Raw genomic sequence first — 20,648 nt, 5'->3', positions numbered from 1 at the left:
CCTACAGTATGGGAGAATTTATATCAGGTAAATGACATAGCTGATAAGGGATAGACATCCAAATTATATAAAGAGCTCATGCACCTCAACAAACAAAAAGCAAATAAGCCAATTAAAAAATGGGCAGAGGATCTGAAGAGATACTCCTCCAAAGAAGAAATTCAGATGGCCAAAAGGTACATGAAAAGATACTCTACATCACAAATCATCAGGGAAATGCAAATCAAAACCACAATGAGATATATCACCTCACACCAGTTAGGGTGGCCACCATCCAAAAGACAAACAAACAACAAATGTTGTTGAGTATGTGGAGAAAGGGGAACCCTCCTACACTGCTGGTGCAAATGTAAATTAGTTCAACCATTGTGGAAAGCTGTACGGAGGTTCCTCAAAAAACTCAAAATAGAAATACCATTTGAACCAGGAATTCCACTCCTATGAATTTACCCTAAGAATGCAGGAGCCCAGTTTGAAAAAGACATATGCACCTCTATGTTTATTGCAGCACTATTTACAATAGTCAAGAAATGGAAGCAACCTAAGTGTCCATCAGTAGATGAATGGATAAAGAAGATGTGGTACATATACACAATGGAATATTATTCAGCCATAAGAAGAAAACAAATCCTATCATTTGCAACAACATGGATGGAGCTAGAGGGTATTATGCTCAGTGAAATAAGCCAGGTGGAGAAAGACAAGTATCTAATGATTTCACTCATCTGTGGAGTATAAGAACAAAGCAAAAACTGAAGGAACAAAACAGCAGCAGACTCACAGAACCCAAGAATGGACTAACAGTTACCAAAGGGAAAGGAACTGGGGAAGATGGGTGGGAAGGGAGGGATAAGGGGATAAAGGGACATTAGGGATAAAGGGACATTATGATTAGCATACATAATGTATGGGGGGGCGGCATAGGGAAGGCAGTATAACACAGAGAAGACAAGTAGTGATTCTATAGCATCTTAACACGCTGATGGACAGTGACTGTAATGGTGTATGTGGTGGCGACTTGATAATAGCGGGAGTCTAGTAACCATAATGTTGCTCATGTAATTGTATATTAATGGTACCAAAGAAAAAAGGAAAAAAAGAACATTTATTTACTTTGATTATATTAGGGAGATTGAACAGCTTTTCTTCTTTACTGGATTTCTGTATTACTTCTACAAATTATCTATTTGTTTTTTTCCAGCAATCCAATTTTTAAAATATCCTTGTTAAGAAAAAATCCTTCTCTGTATACATATTTTATTACTTAAATGAAGAAACAATAAATTCTACCCAGTTAAGATACGTTGAGGCTCAATGAGTTGTTTTCCAAATAAGAAATAATTAAATTGGACAATGATAATTATTATTTTTTATTTTGCTATTAATGTACAATTACATGAACATTATGGTTACTAGACTACCTCTACTGTCAAGACCGCACACCATACACCATTACAATTACAGTCCATCAGTGTAGTAAGATGCTACAGAATCACTACTAGTCTTCTCTGTTATACTGCCTTCCGTGTGTCCTCCTCCTCTACATTATACGTGCTAATCGTGATGCCCCTTTATCCCCCTTATCCCTCCCTTCCCAGACATCTTCCTCAGTCCCTTTCCCTTTGGTAACTGTTAGTCCATTCTTGGGTTCTGTGAGTCTGCTGCTGTTTTGTTCCTTCAGATTTTTCTTTGCTGTTATACTCCACAGATGATGGAAATCATTTGATACTTGTCTTTCTCCGCCTGGCTTATTTCACTGAGCATAATACCCTCTAGCTCCATCCATGTTGTTGCAAATGGTAGGATTTGTTTTTTTCTTATGGCTGAATAATATTCCATTGTGTATATGTACCACATCTTCTTTATCCATTCATCTACTGATGGACACTTAGGTTGTCTCCATTTCTTGGCTATTGTAAATAGTGCTGCAATAAACATAGAGGTGCATATGTCTTTTTCAAACTGGGCTCCTGCATTCTTAGGGTAAATTCATAGGAGTGGAATTCCTGGTTCAAATGGTATTTCTATTTTGAGTTTTTTGAGGAAACCTCCATACTGCTTTCCACAATGGTTGAACTAATTTACATTCGCACCAGCAGTGTAGGAGGGTTGCCCTTTCTCCACATACTCAACATTTGTTGTTGTTTGGGTTTTGGATGGTGGCCACCCTAACTGGTGTGAGGTGATATCTCATTGTGGTTTCAATTTGCATTTCTCTGATGATTAGCAATGTGGAGCATCTTCTCATGTGTCTGTTGGCCACCTGAATTTCTTCTTTGGAGGAGTGTCTGTTCAGATCTTCTGCCCATTTTTTAATTGGCTTATTTGCTTTTTGTTTGTTGAGGTGCATGAGCTCTTTATATAATTTGGATGTCTATCCCTTATCAGGTATGTCATTTACCTGATATAAATTCTCCCATACTGTAGGATGTCTTTTTGTTCTCCTTATGGAGTCCTTTGTTGTACAGAAGCTTTTTAGTTCGATATAGTCCCACTTGTTCATTTTTGCTTTTGTTTCCCTGGCCTGTGGAGATGCATTCATGAAGAAGTTGCTCATGTTTATGTCCAGGAAATTTCTGCCTATGATTTTTGTAAGAGTTTTATAGTTTCATGACTTACATTCAGATCTTTGATGCATTTTGAGTTTACTTTTGTGTATGGGGTTAGACAATAATCCAGTTTCATTCTCTTACATGTACCTGCCAGTTTTGCGAACACCAGCTGTTGAAGAGGCTGTCATTTCCCCATTGTATATCCATGGCTCCTTTATTATATATTAATTGACCATGTATCCTTGGGTTTATATCTGGGCTTTCTAGTCTGTTCCACTGGCCAATGGGCCTGTTCTTGTGCCAGTAGCAGATTGACTTGATTACTGTGGCTTTGTAGTAAAGCTTGATGTCGGGGGGCATAATTCCCCCCACTTTATTCTTCCTTCTCAGGATTCTTCCTTCTCAAATAGCTTTGGCTATTTGGGGATCTGTTGTGGTTCCATATAAATTTTAGAACTATTTGCTCTACATCATTGAAGAATGCTGTGGGTATTTTGATAGGGATTGCACTGAATCTGTAGATTGCTTAGGCAGGATGGCCATTTTGACAATATTAATTCTTCCCATCCGTGAGCATGGGATATGATTCCATTCTTTGGTATCTTCTTCAATTTCTCTCATGAGTGTCTTGTAGTTTTCAGATTATAGATCTTTCACTTCCTTGGTTAGGTTTATTCCTAGGTATTTTATTCTCTCTGATGCATTTGTGAACAGAATTGTTTTCCTGATTTCTCTTTCTGCTAGTTCATTGCTAGTGTATAGGAATGCAACAGATTTCCCTGTATTAATTTTGTATCCTGCAACTTTGCTGAATTCAGATATTAGATCTATGCTGCATTCAGATATTAGATCTAGTAGTTTTGGAGTGGATTCTTTAGGGTTTTTTTATGTACAATATCATGTCCTCTGCAAACAGGGACAGTTTGACTTCTTCCTTACCAATCTGGATGCCTTTTATTTCTTTGTGTTGTCCTGATGGCTAGGACCTTCAGTACTATGTTGAATCAAAGTGGGGAGAGTGGGCATCCTTGTCCTGTTCCCGATCTAAAAGGAAAACCTTTCAGCTTCTCACTGTTAAGTATGATGTTGGCTGTGGGTTTGTCATGTATTGTCTTTATTATGTTGAGGTACTTGCCCTCTATATCCACTTTGTTGAGAGTTTTTATCATGACTGGATGCTGAATTCTGTCAAATGCTTTTTCAGCATCTATGAAGATAATCATGTGGTTTTTGTCCTTTTTGTTGATGTGGTAGATGATGTTGATGGATTTTCAAATGTTGCACCATCTTTGCATTCCTGGGATGAATCCCACTTGATCATAATGGATGATGATTTTGATGTATTTTTGAACTCGGTTTGCTAATATTTTGTTGAGTATTTTTTCATCTATGTTCATCAGGGATGTTGGTCTGTTATTTTCTTTTTTAAATTTTTATTTTGGTGTCATTAATCTACAATTACATGAAGAACACTATGTTTACTAGGCTCCCCCCTTCACCAAGTTCCCCCCCACATACCCCTTCACAGTCACTGTCCATCTGTGTAGTAAGATGCTGTAAAATCACTACTTGTCTTCTCTCTGTTGCACAGCCCTCCCTGTGGCCCCCCCCATGCACTATACATGCTAATCGTAATGCCCTCTTTATTTTTCTCTGCCCTTATCCCTCCCTTCCCACCCATCCTCCCCAGTCCCTTTTCATTTGGTAACTGTTAGTTCATTCTTGGGTTCTGTGATTCTGCTGCTGTTTTGTTCCTTCAGTTTTCCTTTGTTCTTATACTCCACATGAGTGAAATCATTTGGTCCTTGTCTTTCTCCGGCTGGCTTATTTCACTGAGCATAATACCCTCTAGCTCCATCCATGTTGTTGTGAATGGTAGGATCTGTTTATTTCTTATGGCTGAGTAATATTCCATTGTGTATATGTATCACTTCTTCTTTATCCATTCATCTACTGATGGACATTTCGGTTGCTTCAATATCTTAGCTATTGTAAATAGTGCAGCGATAAACATTTGGGTGCATCTGTCTTTTTCAAACTGGAGTGCTGAATTCTTAGGGTACATTCCTAGAAGTGGAATTCCTGGGTCAAATGGTATTTCTATTTTGAGCATTTTGAGGAACTTCCATACTGCTTTCCACAATGGTTGAACTAATTTACATTCCCACCAGCAGTGTAGGAGGGTTCCCCTTTCTTCATAACCTCGCCAACATTTGTTGTTTTTTGTCTTTTCAATGATGGCGATCCCTACTGATGTGAGGTGATAACTCATTGTGGTTTTAATTTGCATTTCTCTGATGAGAAGCGATGTGGAGCATCTCTTCATGTGCCTGTTGGTCATCTGAATTTCTCCTTTAGAGAACTGTCTATTCAGCTCCTCTGCCCATTTTTTAATTGGATTATTTGCTTTTTGTTTGGTGAGGGGTGTGAGCTCTTTATATATTTTGCATGTCAATCCTTTATCAGATTTGTTATTTATGAATATATTCTCCCATACTGTAGGATACCTTTTCGTTTTATTGATGGTGTCCTTTGCTGTACAGAAGCTTTTTAGGTTGATATAGTTCCACTTGTTCACTTTTGCCTTTGTTTCCCTTGCCCGGGGAGATATGTTCATGAAGAAGTCACTCATGTTTATGTCCATGAGATTTTTGCCTATGTTTTTTTCTAAGAGTTTTATGGTTTCATGACTTACATTCAGGTCTTTGATCCATTTTGAATTTACTTCTGTGTGTGGGGTTAGATAGTGATCCAGTTTCATTCTCTTACATGTAGCTGTCCAGTTTTGCCAGCAGCATCTGTTGAAGAGACTGTCATTTCCCCATTGTATGTCCATGGCTCCTTTATCGTATATTAATTGGCCATATATGTTTAGGTTAATGTCTGGAGTCTCTATTCTGTTCCACTGGTTTGTAGCTCTGTTCTTGTGCCAGTACCAAACTGTCTTGATTACTGTGGCTTTTTAATAGAGCTTGAAGTTGGGGAGTGAGATCCCCTCCACTTTATTTTTCCTTCTCAGGATTGCTTTGGCTATTTGGGGTCTTTGGCGGTTCCATATAAATTTTTGCACTATTTGTTTCAGTTCATTGAAGAATGCTGTTGGTAATTTGATAGGGATTGCATCGAATCTGTATATTGCTTTGGGCAGGATGGCCATTTTGACGATATTAATTCTTCCTAGCCAGGAGCATGGGATGAGTTTCCATTTGTTAGTGACCTCTTTAATTTCTCTTAAGAGTGTCTTGTAGTTTTCAGGGTATAGGTTTTTCACTTCCTTGGTTAGGTTTATTCCTAGGTATTTTATTCTTTTTGATGCAACTGTGAATGGAATTATTTTCCTGATTTCTCTTTCTATTAGTTCATTGTTAGTGTATAGGAAAGCTACAGATTTCTGTGTGTTAATTTTGTATCCTGCAACTTTGCTGAATTCCGATATTAGTTCTAGTAGTTTTGCAGTGGAGTTTTTAGGGTTTTTTATGTACAATATCAGGTCATCTGCAAATAGTGACAGTTTGACTTCTGCTTTACCAATCTGGATTCCTTGTATTTATTTATTTTGTCTGATTGCCATGGCTAGGACCTCCAGTACTATGTTGAACAACAGTGGGGAGAGTGAGGATCCCTGTCTTGTTCTTGATCTCAGAGGAAAAGCTTTCAGCCTCTTGCTGTTCAGTATGATGTTAGCTGTGGGTTTATCATATATGGCCTTTATCATGTTGAGGTACTTGCCCTATATGCCCATTTTGTTGAGAGTTTTTATCATGAGTGGATGTTGAATTTTGTCGAATGCTTTTTCAGCATCTATGGAGATGATCATGTGGTTTTTGTCCTTCTTTTTGTTGATGTGGTGGATGATGTTGATGGATTTTCGAATGTTGTACCATCCTTGCATCCCTGGGATGAACCCCACTTGGTCATAGTGTATGATCCTCTTGATGTATTCTTTAATTCGATTTGCTAATATTTTGTTGAGTATTTTTACATCTACATTCATCAGGGATATTGGTCTGTAGTTTTTTTTTTGGGTGGGGTCTTTGCCTGGTTTTGGTATAAGGGTGATGTTGGCTTCATAGAATGAGTTTGGGAGTATTCCCTCCTCTTCTATTTTTTGGGAAACTTTAAGGAGATTGGGTATTATGTCTTCTCTCTATGTCTGATAAAATTCCAAGGTAAATCCATCTGGCCCGGGGGTTTTGTTCTTGGGTAGTTTTTTGATTACTGATTTAATTTTGTTGCTGGTAATCAGTCTGTTTAGATTTTCTGTTTCTTTCTGGGTCAGTCTTGGAAGGTTGTATTTTTCTGGGAAGTTGTCCATTTCTCCTAGGTTTTCCCACTTGATAGCATATAGGTTTTCATAGTATTCTCTAATAATTGTTTGTATTTCTGTGGGGTCCGTCGTGATTTTTGTTTCTCATTTCTGATTCTGTTGATGTCTGTTGACTCTATTTTTTTCTTAATAAGTCTGGCTAGAGGCTTATCTATTTTGTTTATTTTCTCAAAGAACCAGTTCTTGGTTTCATTGATTTTTTCTATTGTTTTATGCTTCTCAATTTTATTTATTTCTTCTCTTATCTTTATTATGTTCCTCCATCTGCTGACCTTAGGCCTCTTTTGTTCTTCTTTTTCCAATTTCGATAATTCTGACATTAGACTATTCATTTGGGATTGTTCTTCCTTCTTTAAATATGCCTGGATTGCTATATACTTTCTTTTTAAGACTGCTTTTGCTGCGTCCCACAGAAGTTGGGGCTTTGTGTTGTTGTCATTTGTTTCCATATACTGCTGGATCTCCATTTTAATTTGGTCATTGATCCACTGATTATTTAGGAGCATGTTGTTAAGCCTCCATGTGTTTGTGAGCCTTTTTGCTTTCTTTGTACAATTTATTTCTGGTTTTATGCCTTTGTGGTCTGAAAAGTTGGTTGGTACGACTTCAATCTTTTGGAATTTACTGAGGCTCTTTTTGTGGCCAAGTATGTGGTCTATTCTGGAGAATGTTCCATGTGCACTTGAGAAGAATGTGTATCTTGTTCCTTTTGGATGCAGAGTTCTGTAGATGTGTATTAGGTCCATCTGTTCTAGTGTGTTGTTCAGTGCCTCTGTATCCTTACTTATTTTCTGTCTGGTGGATCTGTCCTTTGGAGTGAGTGGTGTGTTGAAATCTCCCAAAATGAATACATTGCATTCTATTTTCTCTTTTAATTCTGTTAGTATTTGTTTCACATATGTTGGTGCTCCTGTATTGGGTGCATACATGTTTATAATGGTTATATCCTCTTGTTGGGTTGAGCCCTTTACCATTATGTAATGTCCTTTTTTTTTTTATCTCTTGTTACTTTATTTTGAAGGCTATTTTGTGTGATACTAGTGTTGCAGCACCTGCTTTTTTCTCTCTGTTGTTTGCATGAAATATCTTTTTCCATCCCTTGACTTTTAGTCTGTGCATGTCTTTGGGTTTGAAGTGAGTCTCTTGTAAACAGCATAGATGGTTCTTGCTTTTTTATCCATTCTATTACTGTGTCTTTTGATTGGTGCATTCAGTCCATTTACATTTAGGGTGATTATTGAAAGATGTGTACTTATTGCCATTGCAGGCTTTAGATTCGTGGTTACCAAAGGTTCAAGGTTAGCTTCTTTACTACCTTACTGTCTAACTTAACTCACTTATTGAGCTATTATAAACACAGTCTGATGGTTATTTCTCTCCCTTCTTATTCCTCCTCCTCTATTCTTCATATGTTGGGTGTTTTGTTCTGTGCTCTTTTTAGGATTGCTCCTATCTAGAGCAGTCCCTCTAAAATACCCTGTAGAGGTGGTTTGTGGGAGGCAAATTCCCTCAACTTTTGCTTGTCTGAGAACTGTTTAATCTGTCCTTCATATTTCAATGATAATTGTGCTGGGTACAGTATCCTTGGTTCAAGGCTCTTCTGTTTCATTGCATTAAATATATCATGCCATTCTCTTCTGGCCTGTAAGGTTTCTGTTGAGAAGTCTGATGATAGCCTGATGGGTTTTCCTTTGTAGGTGACGTTTTTTCTCTCTCTGGCTGGCTTTAATACTCTGTCCTTGTCCTTGATCTTTGCCATTTTAATTATTATGTGTCTTGGTGTTGTCCTCCGAGTCCCATCTCTCGGGAGTTCTGTGTGCTTCTGTAGTCTGAGCAACTATTTCCTCCTGTTTGGGGAAGTTCTCAGCAATTATTTCTTCAAAGACAGTTTCTATCCCCCTTTCTCTCTTCTTCTTCTGCTACCCCTATAATGCGGATATTGTTCCTTTTGGATTGGTCACACAGTTCTCTTAACATTGTTTCATTCCTGGAGATCCTTTTATCTCTCTCTGCATCGGCTTCTATGTGTTCCTGTTCTCTGGTTTCTATTCCATCAATGGCCTCTTGCATCTTATCCATTTTGCTTATAAATCCTTCCAGAGTTTGTTTCACTTCTGTAATCTCCCTCCGGACGTCTGTGATCTCCCTCCGGACATCATCCCTTTGCTCTTGTATATTTCTCTGCAGCTCTGTCAGCATGTTTATGATTTTATTTTGAATTCTTTTTCAGGGAGACTGGTTAGGTCTGTCTCTGCAGATCCTCTCTCAGGTGCTTTCTGAACTATCTTGGACTGGACTAAATTTTTTTGCCTTTTCATGGTGACAGCAGTGGCTGTGGGCAGTTTGCGGGTGTGTCAGCTGGGAGAAGAAAGTCCTTTCCTGCTTGCTGGATGCCTTGCCCTTCTCTGCTGCCTGTGTTGGTTACCCGCACTCCTGGAGCAGCCACCAGGGTAGTCCCCTAAGCTGCTGTGGGCGGGGTCTCTGTCAGAGCAGTGCAGAGCCCTGCGGGGAGTGGCAGGCATGCCAGGTGCTCTCCTCTGTGATAGCGGCACCCCTGCTGGGCAGCTGTGTGCCAGCAGCGGCCTTTGGGTCTGGCCCGAGTGGGTGTGCATTGGGCTGGGATTCCGGTCAGCTGCTTGGGAGCATGCCTGCTCCCTCTGGCTCTGCTGAATTTGTGCACAGTCTCTCCCGCGCGGGCCTCGACCAGGCTCCTCTGGCTCCACTGCCACCAGTGGGCGCGAGCCGCACCTGGGCTGTTCGGTCACTGCTGCTGCGGGCTTGCACAATCCTCTCCTGGTCCCCTCTGGCACCACTGGCACACGCGATCTGCTCCCGGTCCCTTTCGGCACCGCCACCCACGGCACACGCTGCCACTCCCCCGCTACTGGGCCAGTGTGTCGGGGTCCGCGCCAGTTGGAGGAATGACTGGCAGGCTGCTTAGTGCCATGAGGGGCTTCAGAGCTGCACTGCCTCCCTGGGGTTTAGGGTGCCTAAGGTTCGCCGGGATTCCCAGCTGCTGGCTAAGTGTGCCGGGACGACTTCGTCCAGCTATGGGGTCCCTGTCTCTTTAAGACTTGCAGAAAGCACTCGCTTTTCTTTTTTTCTCAGGGGTGCTAGTTGCGGGGACCTGCCCATAGGTTTTGCTTTTCCATTTCTCTAATATCCAGCACTCTGTGCACCTTGCGTCTGTGCTCCGGGTATGGATTTCTAGAGCTGGTTGTTTAGCAGTCCTCGGCTTTCACTCCCTCCCTGTTCTGACTCCTTCCTTCCTGCCGGGTTCTGTGGTGGGGGAGCATTCGGGTCCCACCTGGCTGCGGCTTGTATCTTACCCCCTTCACGTGATGTTGAGTTCTCGCAGATGTAGATGTATCCTGGCTGTTGGACTGCATCCACTGGTGTCTCTTTTAGGCATAGTTGTATTTATTGTATTTTCATAAATATATGTTTTGGGGAGGAGATTTCCTCTGAACTACTCACGCCACCATCTTTCCGTCTCTGTTATTTTCTTTTTTTGTGGTGTCTTTGCCTGGTTTTGGTGTTAGAGTGATGTTGGCCTTGTAGAATGAGTTTGGAAGTATTCCCTCATCTTCTATATTTTGGAAAACTTTAAGGAGGATGGGTATTAGGTCTTTACTAAATGTTTGGTAAAACTCAGCAGTGAAACCATCTTGTCCAGGGGTTTTGTTCTTGGGTAGTTTTTTGATTACCAATTCAATTTCCTTGCTGGTAATTGGTCTATTCAGATTTTGTGTTTCTTCCTGGGTCAGCCTTGGAAGGTTGTAGTTTTCTAGAAAGTTGTCCATTTCTTGTAGGTTATCCAGTTTGTTACCACATACTTTTTCATAGTATTTTCTCATAATTCTTTGTATTTCTGTGGTGTCCATAGTGATTTTTCCTTTCTCATTTCTTATTCTGTTTATGTGTGTAGACTCTCTTTTTTTCTTGATAAGTCTTGCTAGGAGTTTATTTATTTTGTTTATTTTCTCAAAGAACCAGCTCTTGCTTTCATTGATTTTTTGTATTGTTTTATCCTTGATTTTATTTTTTTCTGCTCTAATGTTTATTATGTCTCTCCTATTAACTTTAGGCCTTATTTTTTCTTTCTTTTCTGGTTTTATTAATTTTGAGTTTAGACTTTTCATCTGGGATTGTTCTTCTTTCCTGAGGTAGGCCTGTATTGCAATATACTTCCCTCTTAGCATGGCCTTTGCTGTGTCCCACAGATTCTGAAGTGTTGAATTATTGTTTTTATTTGGTCATGGATCCATTGATTATTTAGGAGCATCTTATTAAGCCGCCATATGTTTTTGGGCTTTTTCATTTTCTTTGTATAATAACTTATTTCTAGTTTAATACCTTTGTGATCTGAGAAGCTGGTTGGTACAATTTCAATCTTTTTGAATTTACTGAGGCTCTTTTTGTGGCCTGGTATATGATCTGTTCTTGAAAATGTTCCATGTGTAGTTGAGAACATGTATCCTGTTGCTTTTGGATGGAGTTTTCTGTAGATGTCCATTAGGTTCATCTGTTCTAATACATTGTTCAGTGCCTCTGTCTCTATTTATTATCTGTTTGGTTAATCTGTGCTTGGAGTGAATGGTGTGTTGAAGTCTCCTGAAATGAATGCATTGCATTCTATTTCCCCCTTTAACTCTGTTAGTATTTGTTTCACATATGTAGGTGATTCTGTGTTGGGTGCATAGATATTTATAATAGTTATATCCTCTGGTTGAACTGACCCCTTTATCATTATGTAATGTCCTTCTTTGTCTTGTTACTTTCTTTGTTTTGATGTCTGTTTTGTCTGATACAAGTACTGCAACCCCTGCTTTTTTCTCCCTATTAGCTAGCTGTATGAAATCTTTTTCCATCCCTTCACTTTCAGTCTGTGTGTCTTTGGGTTTGAAGTGTGTCTCTTGTAGGCAGATATAGATGGGTCTTGTTTTTTTTAATCCATTCAGTGACTCTATGTCTTTTGATTAGTGCATTCAGACTGTTTACATTTAGGGTGATTATCAATAGGTATGTTCTTACTGCCATTGCAGGCTTTAGATTCGTTGTTACCAAAGGTTCAAGGGTAATTCCCTTACTATCTAACAGTCTAATTTAACTCACTTACAATGCTATCACAAACACAGCCTAAAGGTTTTTTTCCTCCTTTTTCTTCCTCCTCCATTCTTTATATGTTAGGTATCATATTCTGTACTCTTTTTCTATCCCTTGATTGACGTTGGGGGTAGTGATTTCATTTTGCATCTGCTTAGTAATGAACTGTTCTACTTTGCTGTTGGCTTTATTTCCCCTGGTGACATCTATTTAGCTTTAGGAATACTTCCATCTATAGCAGTCCCTCCAAAATGCACTGTAGAGGTGGTTTGTGGGAGGTAAATTCTCTCAGCTTTGGTTGTCTGAAAATTGTTTAATCCCTCCTTCAAATTTAAATGATAACCTTGCTGGGTAGAGTATTTCTGGTTTGAGGCCCTTCTGCTTCATTGCATTAAATATATCATTCCACTCCCTTCCGGCCTGTAAGGTTTCTGTTGAGAAATCGGATGATAGCCTGATGGGTTTTCCTTTGTATGTGATCTTTTTTCTCTCTCTAGCTGCTTTTAAAAGTCTGTCTTTATCCTTGGTCTTTGCCATTTTAATTACTATATGTCTTTATGTTGTCTTCCTTGGGTCCCTTGTGTTGGGAGATCTGTGCACCTCCATGGCTTGAGAGACTATCTCCTTCCTCAGATTGGGGAAGTTTTCAGCAACTACTTCCTCAATAACACTTTCTATCCTTTTTTCTCTCTCTTCTTCTTGTTTTCCCTATAATGTGGATATTGTTCTGTTTGGATTAGTCACACAGTTCTCTCAATATTCTTTCATTCTTAGAGATCCTTTTTTCTCTCTGTGCCTCAGCTTCTTTGTATTCCCCTTCTCTAATTTTTATCCCATTTACTGTCTCTTCTACTATATCTAATCTGCTTTTAAATCCCTCCATTGTATATTTCATTTCAGATATGGAATTTCTTAATGACTGAATCTGTCTTAAATTCGTCCCTGAGTTTGTGAATATTTTTCTGTACCTCCATGAGCATGTTTATAATTTTTATTTTAAACTCTCTTTCAGGTAGATTGGTGAATTCAGTTTTATTTGGCCCTTTTTCTGGGGTTTGTGATATTTTGGTCTGAAGCAGGTTCCTTTGACATTTCATAATTCAATGTGATGCCCTTTAGTGCCCAGAAGCTCTATTCTCTGGAGCTGCTCAGTCCCTAGAGTGAGGGTGGGGTCATAGGGGAGCGGTGCTGGAGCCTGGGGGCAGGTAAGAGCTGTTTCCTGCTTCCCAGCTGCAGTGCCTGCCTCCAGTATCAGAGCCAGTGGGCCAAGAACACAGGTGTAAGCCTCTGTGCTTGGCATCTCTAGCTGTTGCAGGCGGGGCTTTCTGGCTGGCCTGACACCAGTGGTGACTGTTGGTTTGTGAGCAGGTGCCAGCAGGCCAGGAGGAAGGTTCAGCAGGCTGCATGTCACAGTGGGGGGCCTTGGAGCTGAGTAGGCCACCAGGGGGATGGGGAGCCTGAAGCTCCTCAAAGTTCCCAACTTGCTGGGCAGAGTGCACCCAGACAATATTGTCCACCTATCCCTTCTCCCGCATAGCAAGCTCTCTGCAAACCCTGCCGCTTCAGCAGCCCTCTCGCTGCTTAGAAGCCTTTCAGACTCAGACTTTCCTTTGTTCCAGAGCAGATGGATGTGGATCCCCATCCTCCACAAATGGCCGGAATCCCAGTCTTTCAAGCACTCTGCCCGTCCCAGCTCCCCAACCCCAGCAACCTCCAGAACATGACACAATGTAGGTTTGTTGTCCAAAGCAGACCTCTAGGACTGGGTGTTCAGCAGTTCTAGGCTTCCACCCCCTCCCCGCTCTGTTTCTCTTCCTCCTGCTGGTGACCTGAGGTGGGGGAAGGGCTAGGGTCCCGGCTTTCGAACGTTACCCTGTTTCGTGAGGTCTACTCCATTCATGAGGTCTGTATGCAGTCTGGTGTAGCCTTCTTTCCTGTTGCTGTTTTAGGGCTAGTTGTATTAACTATATTTTCACACTATATGTGGTTTTGGGAGGAATCCTCTGTTTCATCTCTCACGCCACCATCTTGAATCTCAAAATCCTTACATATTAACATTTTATATTAACCTTTTGTCAATTTATAGATTGGCTCCCCCTAGTCTGTTAGTCTTTTTTTATGTGGTCTTTTTCCATCCAGAAATTTTACATTTTCATGTTGTAAAATTCTTTGTTTTCCTGATGCTACGAGAATCTTAACTTCCCAAAAGATTATAAACATAGTCTTTCATGTTTTCTTTTAGTTGAAATAAAGTATTCATTTAGTACTTTGCACTTTTTCCCACCCAGCCTCCATAATCCATGATTGTGAAATTAAAACTACTTGGGAGCAAATAGGGGCATTGTATAACTATGAATCTTTTGAGGCACATCTTCTCTGGATGTGTAGAAAAAAAAATAATTTCTAAAATCTTTGGGTATTTTATTTACATCAAGAAAAGATGGGTGAGAATAGATAGTTAAAAATTTTGTAGCAAAATAGTTAAAAGAGTTTTCACACTATTTAAAAGTCACCATTAGCTTATCATGTTCTGGTTTCACAGGAGCTGACATCCACTTCTTATCCTCCCTACTACATTACTCTCAATCTCTTAAAAGAGAATCCTATCTTACATTACATCATCTACTAACATGTTTTGAACATAAAAGATTCTAGAGTATCTGATTAAATGTATTATATCTTGTAGAAGTGTAACTAAAACTAAATTATTTAAAAGATTATACACTTCATAGTGAAAAGATATTATGAACATATTAATTATAATAATAATAACAACAGCATCTAACATTTATTGTGTACTTGCTAAATGCCAGGTACTATGCTAAGCCCTTTATATATATTCTCCCTATTAAGAACACAGACTGTGTATGTATTCATCATATTCATAATATAAAAGACAAATCTTCCAGTTGCTGGAGGGAAAAGTCATATTTTGCTCATTCTCATCATTGTCTTAACTTCTTTTTATTTGAAAAAGTTTCAACGGAAGAATGATTTCATAATTTGAGTTTAACACTTTTATAACATCAATATTTACAAAGTGATTTCTCTAAAGGTTTGGCTAGTAGAAAAACTTAAAGCTTCTATTTATGTACCTCATGTAAACCTAATTCCAATTTCATCACTATTTCAGAAAGATGATGGTTTTCTAACTTGAGTGACTCCATCTGATCCAAAACCTCCTGAGAAGGGAAAAGGAGAAAAAACAAATAAATACAACAAATACAATAAATACATCTTACAAACTTTTTCCACAAAAAAGTAATTTTCAGTAGACAAAGTTGCCTTCTTCATTCATACACACAAACACACACACACTTTCTGAAAAGACTTTTTTAAGCTGTTTGAAGATGAATTATTGTGCATGTAACTAAAACATCATTTTAAGAAGACAAGTAAGTTCATTGGAAAACCCCTAACCATTCTTTTTTATTGTTTTCCTCTCATTTGGCTTTTACCTCCGACATCATGTGGACTGCTCTCCTTTTACAGAACAGTTACTTATTTTCAGCCATCATTCTCCTTAGCTTTTCTGCTTGCCCATTCCTACTTGAGAAGACTCCTGCCTTCCTTGGCTTCCTGCTTCCTTTTTAAAAACTACCCAGTTTCTTTTCTTACTGAACTTTTTTTTTACTTCCATTCTAATATCTTTTTACCTGAAATGCTGTAGTTTCCTACGTTTCATTCAAGCCACCCTTCTTCATACTCTATGCTTTCTCACTATAATCTCTAAATCTCTCAGTGTGTTTCAAATGCCAACTTCATGCAAACACTTCCACAGCCAAATATTTTACCCAGATTTTAATCTTGAACTCCAGGTCTTCTGTGGAATTGACTATTAGATATTTCCATATGAAAGTCTAGTCTTTATTTCAAACTGATGTCCCCCTCCCACCAGCTTCCCTATTTTGTGTATTTCATACAAAATCATTATCCTCCCCAAACCTGCCCTCTTTTCTCTATTTCTACTCATCTGCCTAAGATGGAATCCTGAGTGACATCTTTCCTAATTGTCTAATTCACCCTCCCTGTCTAACCCAATAAAAAGCCCAGTTGGTTGTACCAGCCAAACAGCTCCAGAATTCATCCATTTCCACCTGCCTCACTTGCCCATTGCTCAGGCCAACATCTTTTTTTTTTTATTAAGGTATCACAGATACACATATGGTATTATGAAGGTTTCACATGAGTAACATTGTGGTTACTACATTCACCCATATTATCAAGTTCACCCCCCGACCCCATTGCAGTCACTGTCCGTCAGCGTAGTAAGATACTACAGAGTCACTACTTGTCTTCTCTATGCTGTTCTGCCTTCCCTGTGACCCCCTACATTATGCATTATGTGTGCTAACCATAATGCCCCTTAATCCTCTTCTCCCTCCCTCCCCACCCACTTTCCCTTTGGTAACTGCTAGTTCCTTCTTGGAGTCTGTGAGTCTGCTGCTGTTTTGTTCCTTCAGTTTTACTTTGTTGTTATACTCCACAAATGAGGGAAATCATTTGATACTTGTCTTTCTCTGTCAGGCCCACATCTTAATGCTGTAATAGCATCTGAGTGGTCTCTCTGCCTCTGTGCTTATTCTCCACAGGACAACCACAGAGACCTTTCACTCCTGCTTAATAAACCTATTCTCTCCTGACCTCAAGATGACACTAAAACTCCTTTACGCAGCTGGCAGGGCCCTTCAGAAGCTGGTACCTGCTTTCCCATTTCACCCCTTACTACTCAGCCCATTTGTACCCTATTGTCATAGCAAACACATCACACTCCCACTACACACCACAGAAATGGTCTCTTTCATTGTCTGTATCTACTCTTACTTCCCCACCATTCCTCACTACAATGCTTGTTAACCAGCACACCCTGAGCCCAAACCAAGGGACTAATAAAAACATACTGAATTGGACACCATCAGCAGAACAAAAAGGCATCCTACAGTATGGGAGAATATATTTGTAAATGACATATCTGACAAGGAGTTGCCATCCAAAGTATATAAAGAACTTATACACCTCAACACCCAAAAAGCAAATAACCCTATTAAAAAATGGGGGGAGGATATGAACAGAACTTCTCCAAAGAAGAAATTCAGATGGCCAATAGGCACATGAAAAGATGCTCCACATCGCTGATCATCAGGGACATGCAAATTAAAACCACAATGAGATATCAGCTTACACCACTTAGGATGGCCAGCATCGAAAAGAATAGGAACAACAAATACTGGCAAGGATGTGGAGAAAGGGGAACCCTGCTGGTGGGAATGTAAACTAGTTTAAACATTGTGGAAAGCATTATGGAGGTTCCTCAAAAAAGTAAAAAGAGCAATACCATTTGACCCGGGAATTCCACTCCTAGGAATTTACCCAAAGAAAACAACTTCTCAGATTCAAAGAGACATGTGCACCCCTATGTTTACCGCAGCACTATTTAGCCAAGATATAGAAGCAACCTAACTGTCCATCAGTAGATGAATGGATAAAGAAGATGTGGTACATATGCACAATGGAATACTTAGATTCAGCCATAAGAAAGAAACAAATCCTACCATTTGCAACAACATAGATGGAGCTAGAGGGTATTATGCTCAGTGAAATTAGTCAGGCAGAGAAAGACAAATATCAAATGATTTCCCTCATTTGTGGAGTATAATAACGAAGCAAAACCGAAGGAACAAAACAGCAGCAGACTCACAGACTCCAAGAAAGGACTAGTAGTTACTAAAGGGGATGGGTTGGGGAGGGCAGGTGGGGAGGGAGGGAGAAGGGGATTGTGGGGTATCATGATTGGTGCACATGGTATGTGTGGGGTCACAGGGAAGACAGTGTTGCTCAGAGAAGACAAATAGGGACTCTGTGGCACCTTACTACACTGATTGAACGTGACTGCAATGGGGTATGGGGGGGACTTGATAATAAGGGTGAATGTAATAACCACATTGTTTTTCTTGTGAAACCTTCATAAGAGTGTATATCAATGATACCTTAATAAAAAAAAAACATACTGAAGTAAATACTATGGAAATTATATCTTTAATAAATTCAATCTTCACAAACTTCAAAGAGTTTTTGTTCAAGTTTCACCTTATGCTCTACTGCTTTTTCTTCTGCCTTTTGTATCTCTGCTTTGAGTCTCTTTTCCATGTCAGAGGAAGAACTTTCGGCAGAAGCAATCATAATATCTCGCTGATGTAACTCCCGAGTTAGCTGGGAGATTTCCATCTTCATTCCTTCTAGTACAGAACTGTAACTTTGTTCAGCCTGTAAAATCTGTTCTTTCAGCTACAAAGAAACAGAAAGGAAAGCACAAAAATTAAGAGAAAGCATGTAGACAGATGAATACATTAATAGTTAAAATAGTAAGGTAATTTTTACCTTACATTAAGACATGAATTTTTTTCCTCAACTAATTCTCAGAAAATTGACAACTTACTAAGTTGTATTTCTATACTGAGGGTCAAGTGATCAGATCCACAATCACTTATTAGATCTCAAAACAGGGAAAGATAAGTATTCAAATGCTGAGATCCAGATAATGAAGTCCATGCACACATTATTCATAGGACAGACCTGTGACCTTCATTCTGTTTTTAGTTGCTAATCTAAAAACCTTTTTTATATGGTTTCCTGATCCACAGAAGATAACAGAAAGACAAGAGGAAGAAAGAGGCTAGAAGAAATCTCAGAAATAACACAAAATATGAGTCTGCAACATGACAGCAAGGGCCCATGGCTGCAGAGACAAACAGCTCTGCTCACCCCAACAGCCAATGAGTGATGACTTCTGCCATGGCACAGAAGCAAATGCATACCCACTAACCATCTTTAGCTATAAGAAAATTAGAAAATACTGAATGCCAACTCACATAATATCTTTTTGCAAGCCAAAAAAATGTGTGTATCTTTTAGAGAGCTTTTCATCAAAGCATGTTTATAATAAAGTTTTAGGGTTCAAAAGGGCAGGCTTCAATTACCTTGAAAATACTTACATGGATTCCCTGAGGATGACAAAGAAGTACTTTTTCTAAGCACATTCCAGATGCTTGTCTCCTCCTGAATACCAAGTGGCTTTTGGGGAATATTTCCCTCATTAAATATACCTATACATTCGACCCAGGAATTCCACTCCTAGGAATTTACCCTAAGAATGCAGGAGCCTAGTTTGAAAAAGACATATGCACCTCTATGTTTATCGCAGCACTATTTACAATAGCCAAGAAATGGAAGCAACCTAAGTGTCCATCAGTAGATGAATGGATAAAGAAGAGGTGGTACATATGCACAATGGAATACTATTCAGCCAAAGGAAGAAAACAAATCCTACCATTTGCAACAACATAGATGGAGCTAGAGGGGATTATGTTCAGTGAAATAAGCCAGGTGGAGAAAGACAAGTATCAAATGATTTCACTCATCTGTGGAGTGTAAGAACAAAGCAAAACCGAAGGAACAAAACAGCAGCAGACTCACAGAACCCAAGAGTGGACTAACAGTTACCAAAGGGAAAGGGACTGGGGAGGATCAGTGGGAAGGGAGGAATAAGGGGGAAATAGGGGCATCACGATTAGCACATATAATGTAGTGGGGGACATGGGGAAGTCAGTATAACACAGAGAAGACAAGTAGTGATTCTATAGCATCTTACTATGCTGATGGACAGTGACTGTCATGGGGTATGTGGGGGGGACTTGATAATAGGGCGAGTCTAGTAACCATAATGTTGTTCAAGTAATTGTACATTAATGATACCAAAATAAATAAATAAATAAATAAATAAATAAATAAATAAATAAAAAAAAGAAAGAATAAATCTAAACACTCTGAAAAAAAAAAAAACTTCTATAATCTCCTAGCCATAGCTCAGTCCATAAATATATACAACTTTTCATGTAGATTTTACCTTCTTAATCTCTGCCCTGTACTCATTGTTATGTACTTCCATTTTCTTCAATTCTTCATATTTTTCCATTAGTTCTTGGCTCAGCTGTTTACATGTTGCACTTACAGACTCCAAGCTGTTATGACAAAAGACCACTCATTTCAAACAAGACAAATGCTGAATCCCACAAACTGAATTATGTAACCTAGTTCCTTGATGTTCAAGGATTATCTAAATGCTACCTCCCACCCCAAATTAATACTCATTTCTAATTTCTTGATTACCAGCTGCAGCTGAAGTCCAATTCAAACATTTGGAGATACTTTTGATTTATGTGTTTAACTATACTCTTTCCCTCTGTTTAAAATTTAACTGGTTATAAATTCTAATTCTAAAGATTATGCTAATTTATTTAATTTTTTCCCTCTAGGAGCTGCCGTGACAATCTCTATCTTCACCACACTTATTTACCATAACATCCTACATACAGCTGCCAGAATCACCTTCTTTAAAGAGTTTCCAGCTTGTCACTCTTCCTAAGAATGAATCCCCCATCAGATGTAAGACCCTCAGGGCACCATATTCCTCTCATCTCAGCACTCATTTCTACTAATAAAAATGTTTGTTTCTAAAGTGTAAAGCTTTACTATCTGCCATGTGCTGTTTGCTCTGCCTGACTTCCTGTCTCTTCATACACCATCCAAAGTCAGATTGGCATTTATCTGACAGATCCACCCCACGCACCTTAAACACAGTTTATTTTCAATTGTAGTTTGAATAT

General features: G+C 39.2%; 1 protein-coding gene across 11 annotated transcripts in view; it reads right to left on the bottom strand.

Moving 5' to 3' along the window:
• Positions 1-20,648, bottom strand: part of LOC108405269 (centrosomal protein of 63 kDa) — a 116,411-nt gene that overhangs the window by 5,514 nt on the left and 90,249 nt on the right. For 10 of the 11 annotated variants that reach the window (XM_073224223.1, XM_037005053.2, XM_037005052.2 and 7 more), the window contains 3 exons: positions 19,889-20,003; positions 18,073-18,270; positions 15,081-15,167 (listed from right to left, as the gene is read on the bottom strand). In XM_073224223.1, coding sequence (XP_073080324.1) covers positions 15,081-15,167; positions 18,073-18,270; positions 19,889-20,003 — 400 coding nt within the window. The remainder of the gene's footprint in view (positions 1-15,080; positions 15,168-18,072; positions 18,271-19,888; positions 20,004-20,648) is intronic. The other variant, XM_037005058.2, reaches the window with a different exon arrangement.

The sequence above is a fragment of the Manis javanica genome, chromosome 16 (assembly GCF_040802235.1).
Source record: "Manis javanica isolate MJ-LG chromosome 16, MJ_LKY, whole genome shotgun sequence".
In the NCBI taxonomy this organism is placed as follows: Eukaryota; Metazoa; Chordata; class Mammalia; order Pholidota; family Manidae; genus Manis; species Manis javanica.
Note: the sequence above shows the minus strand (reverse complement) of the source record. Positions and strands in the feature narration are given on the sequence as shown.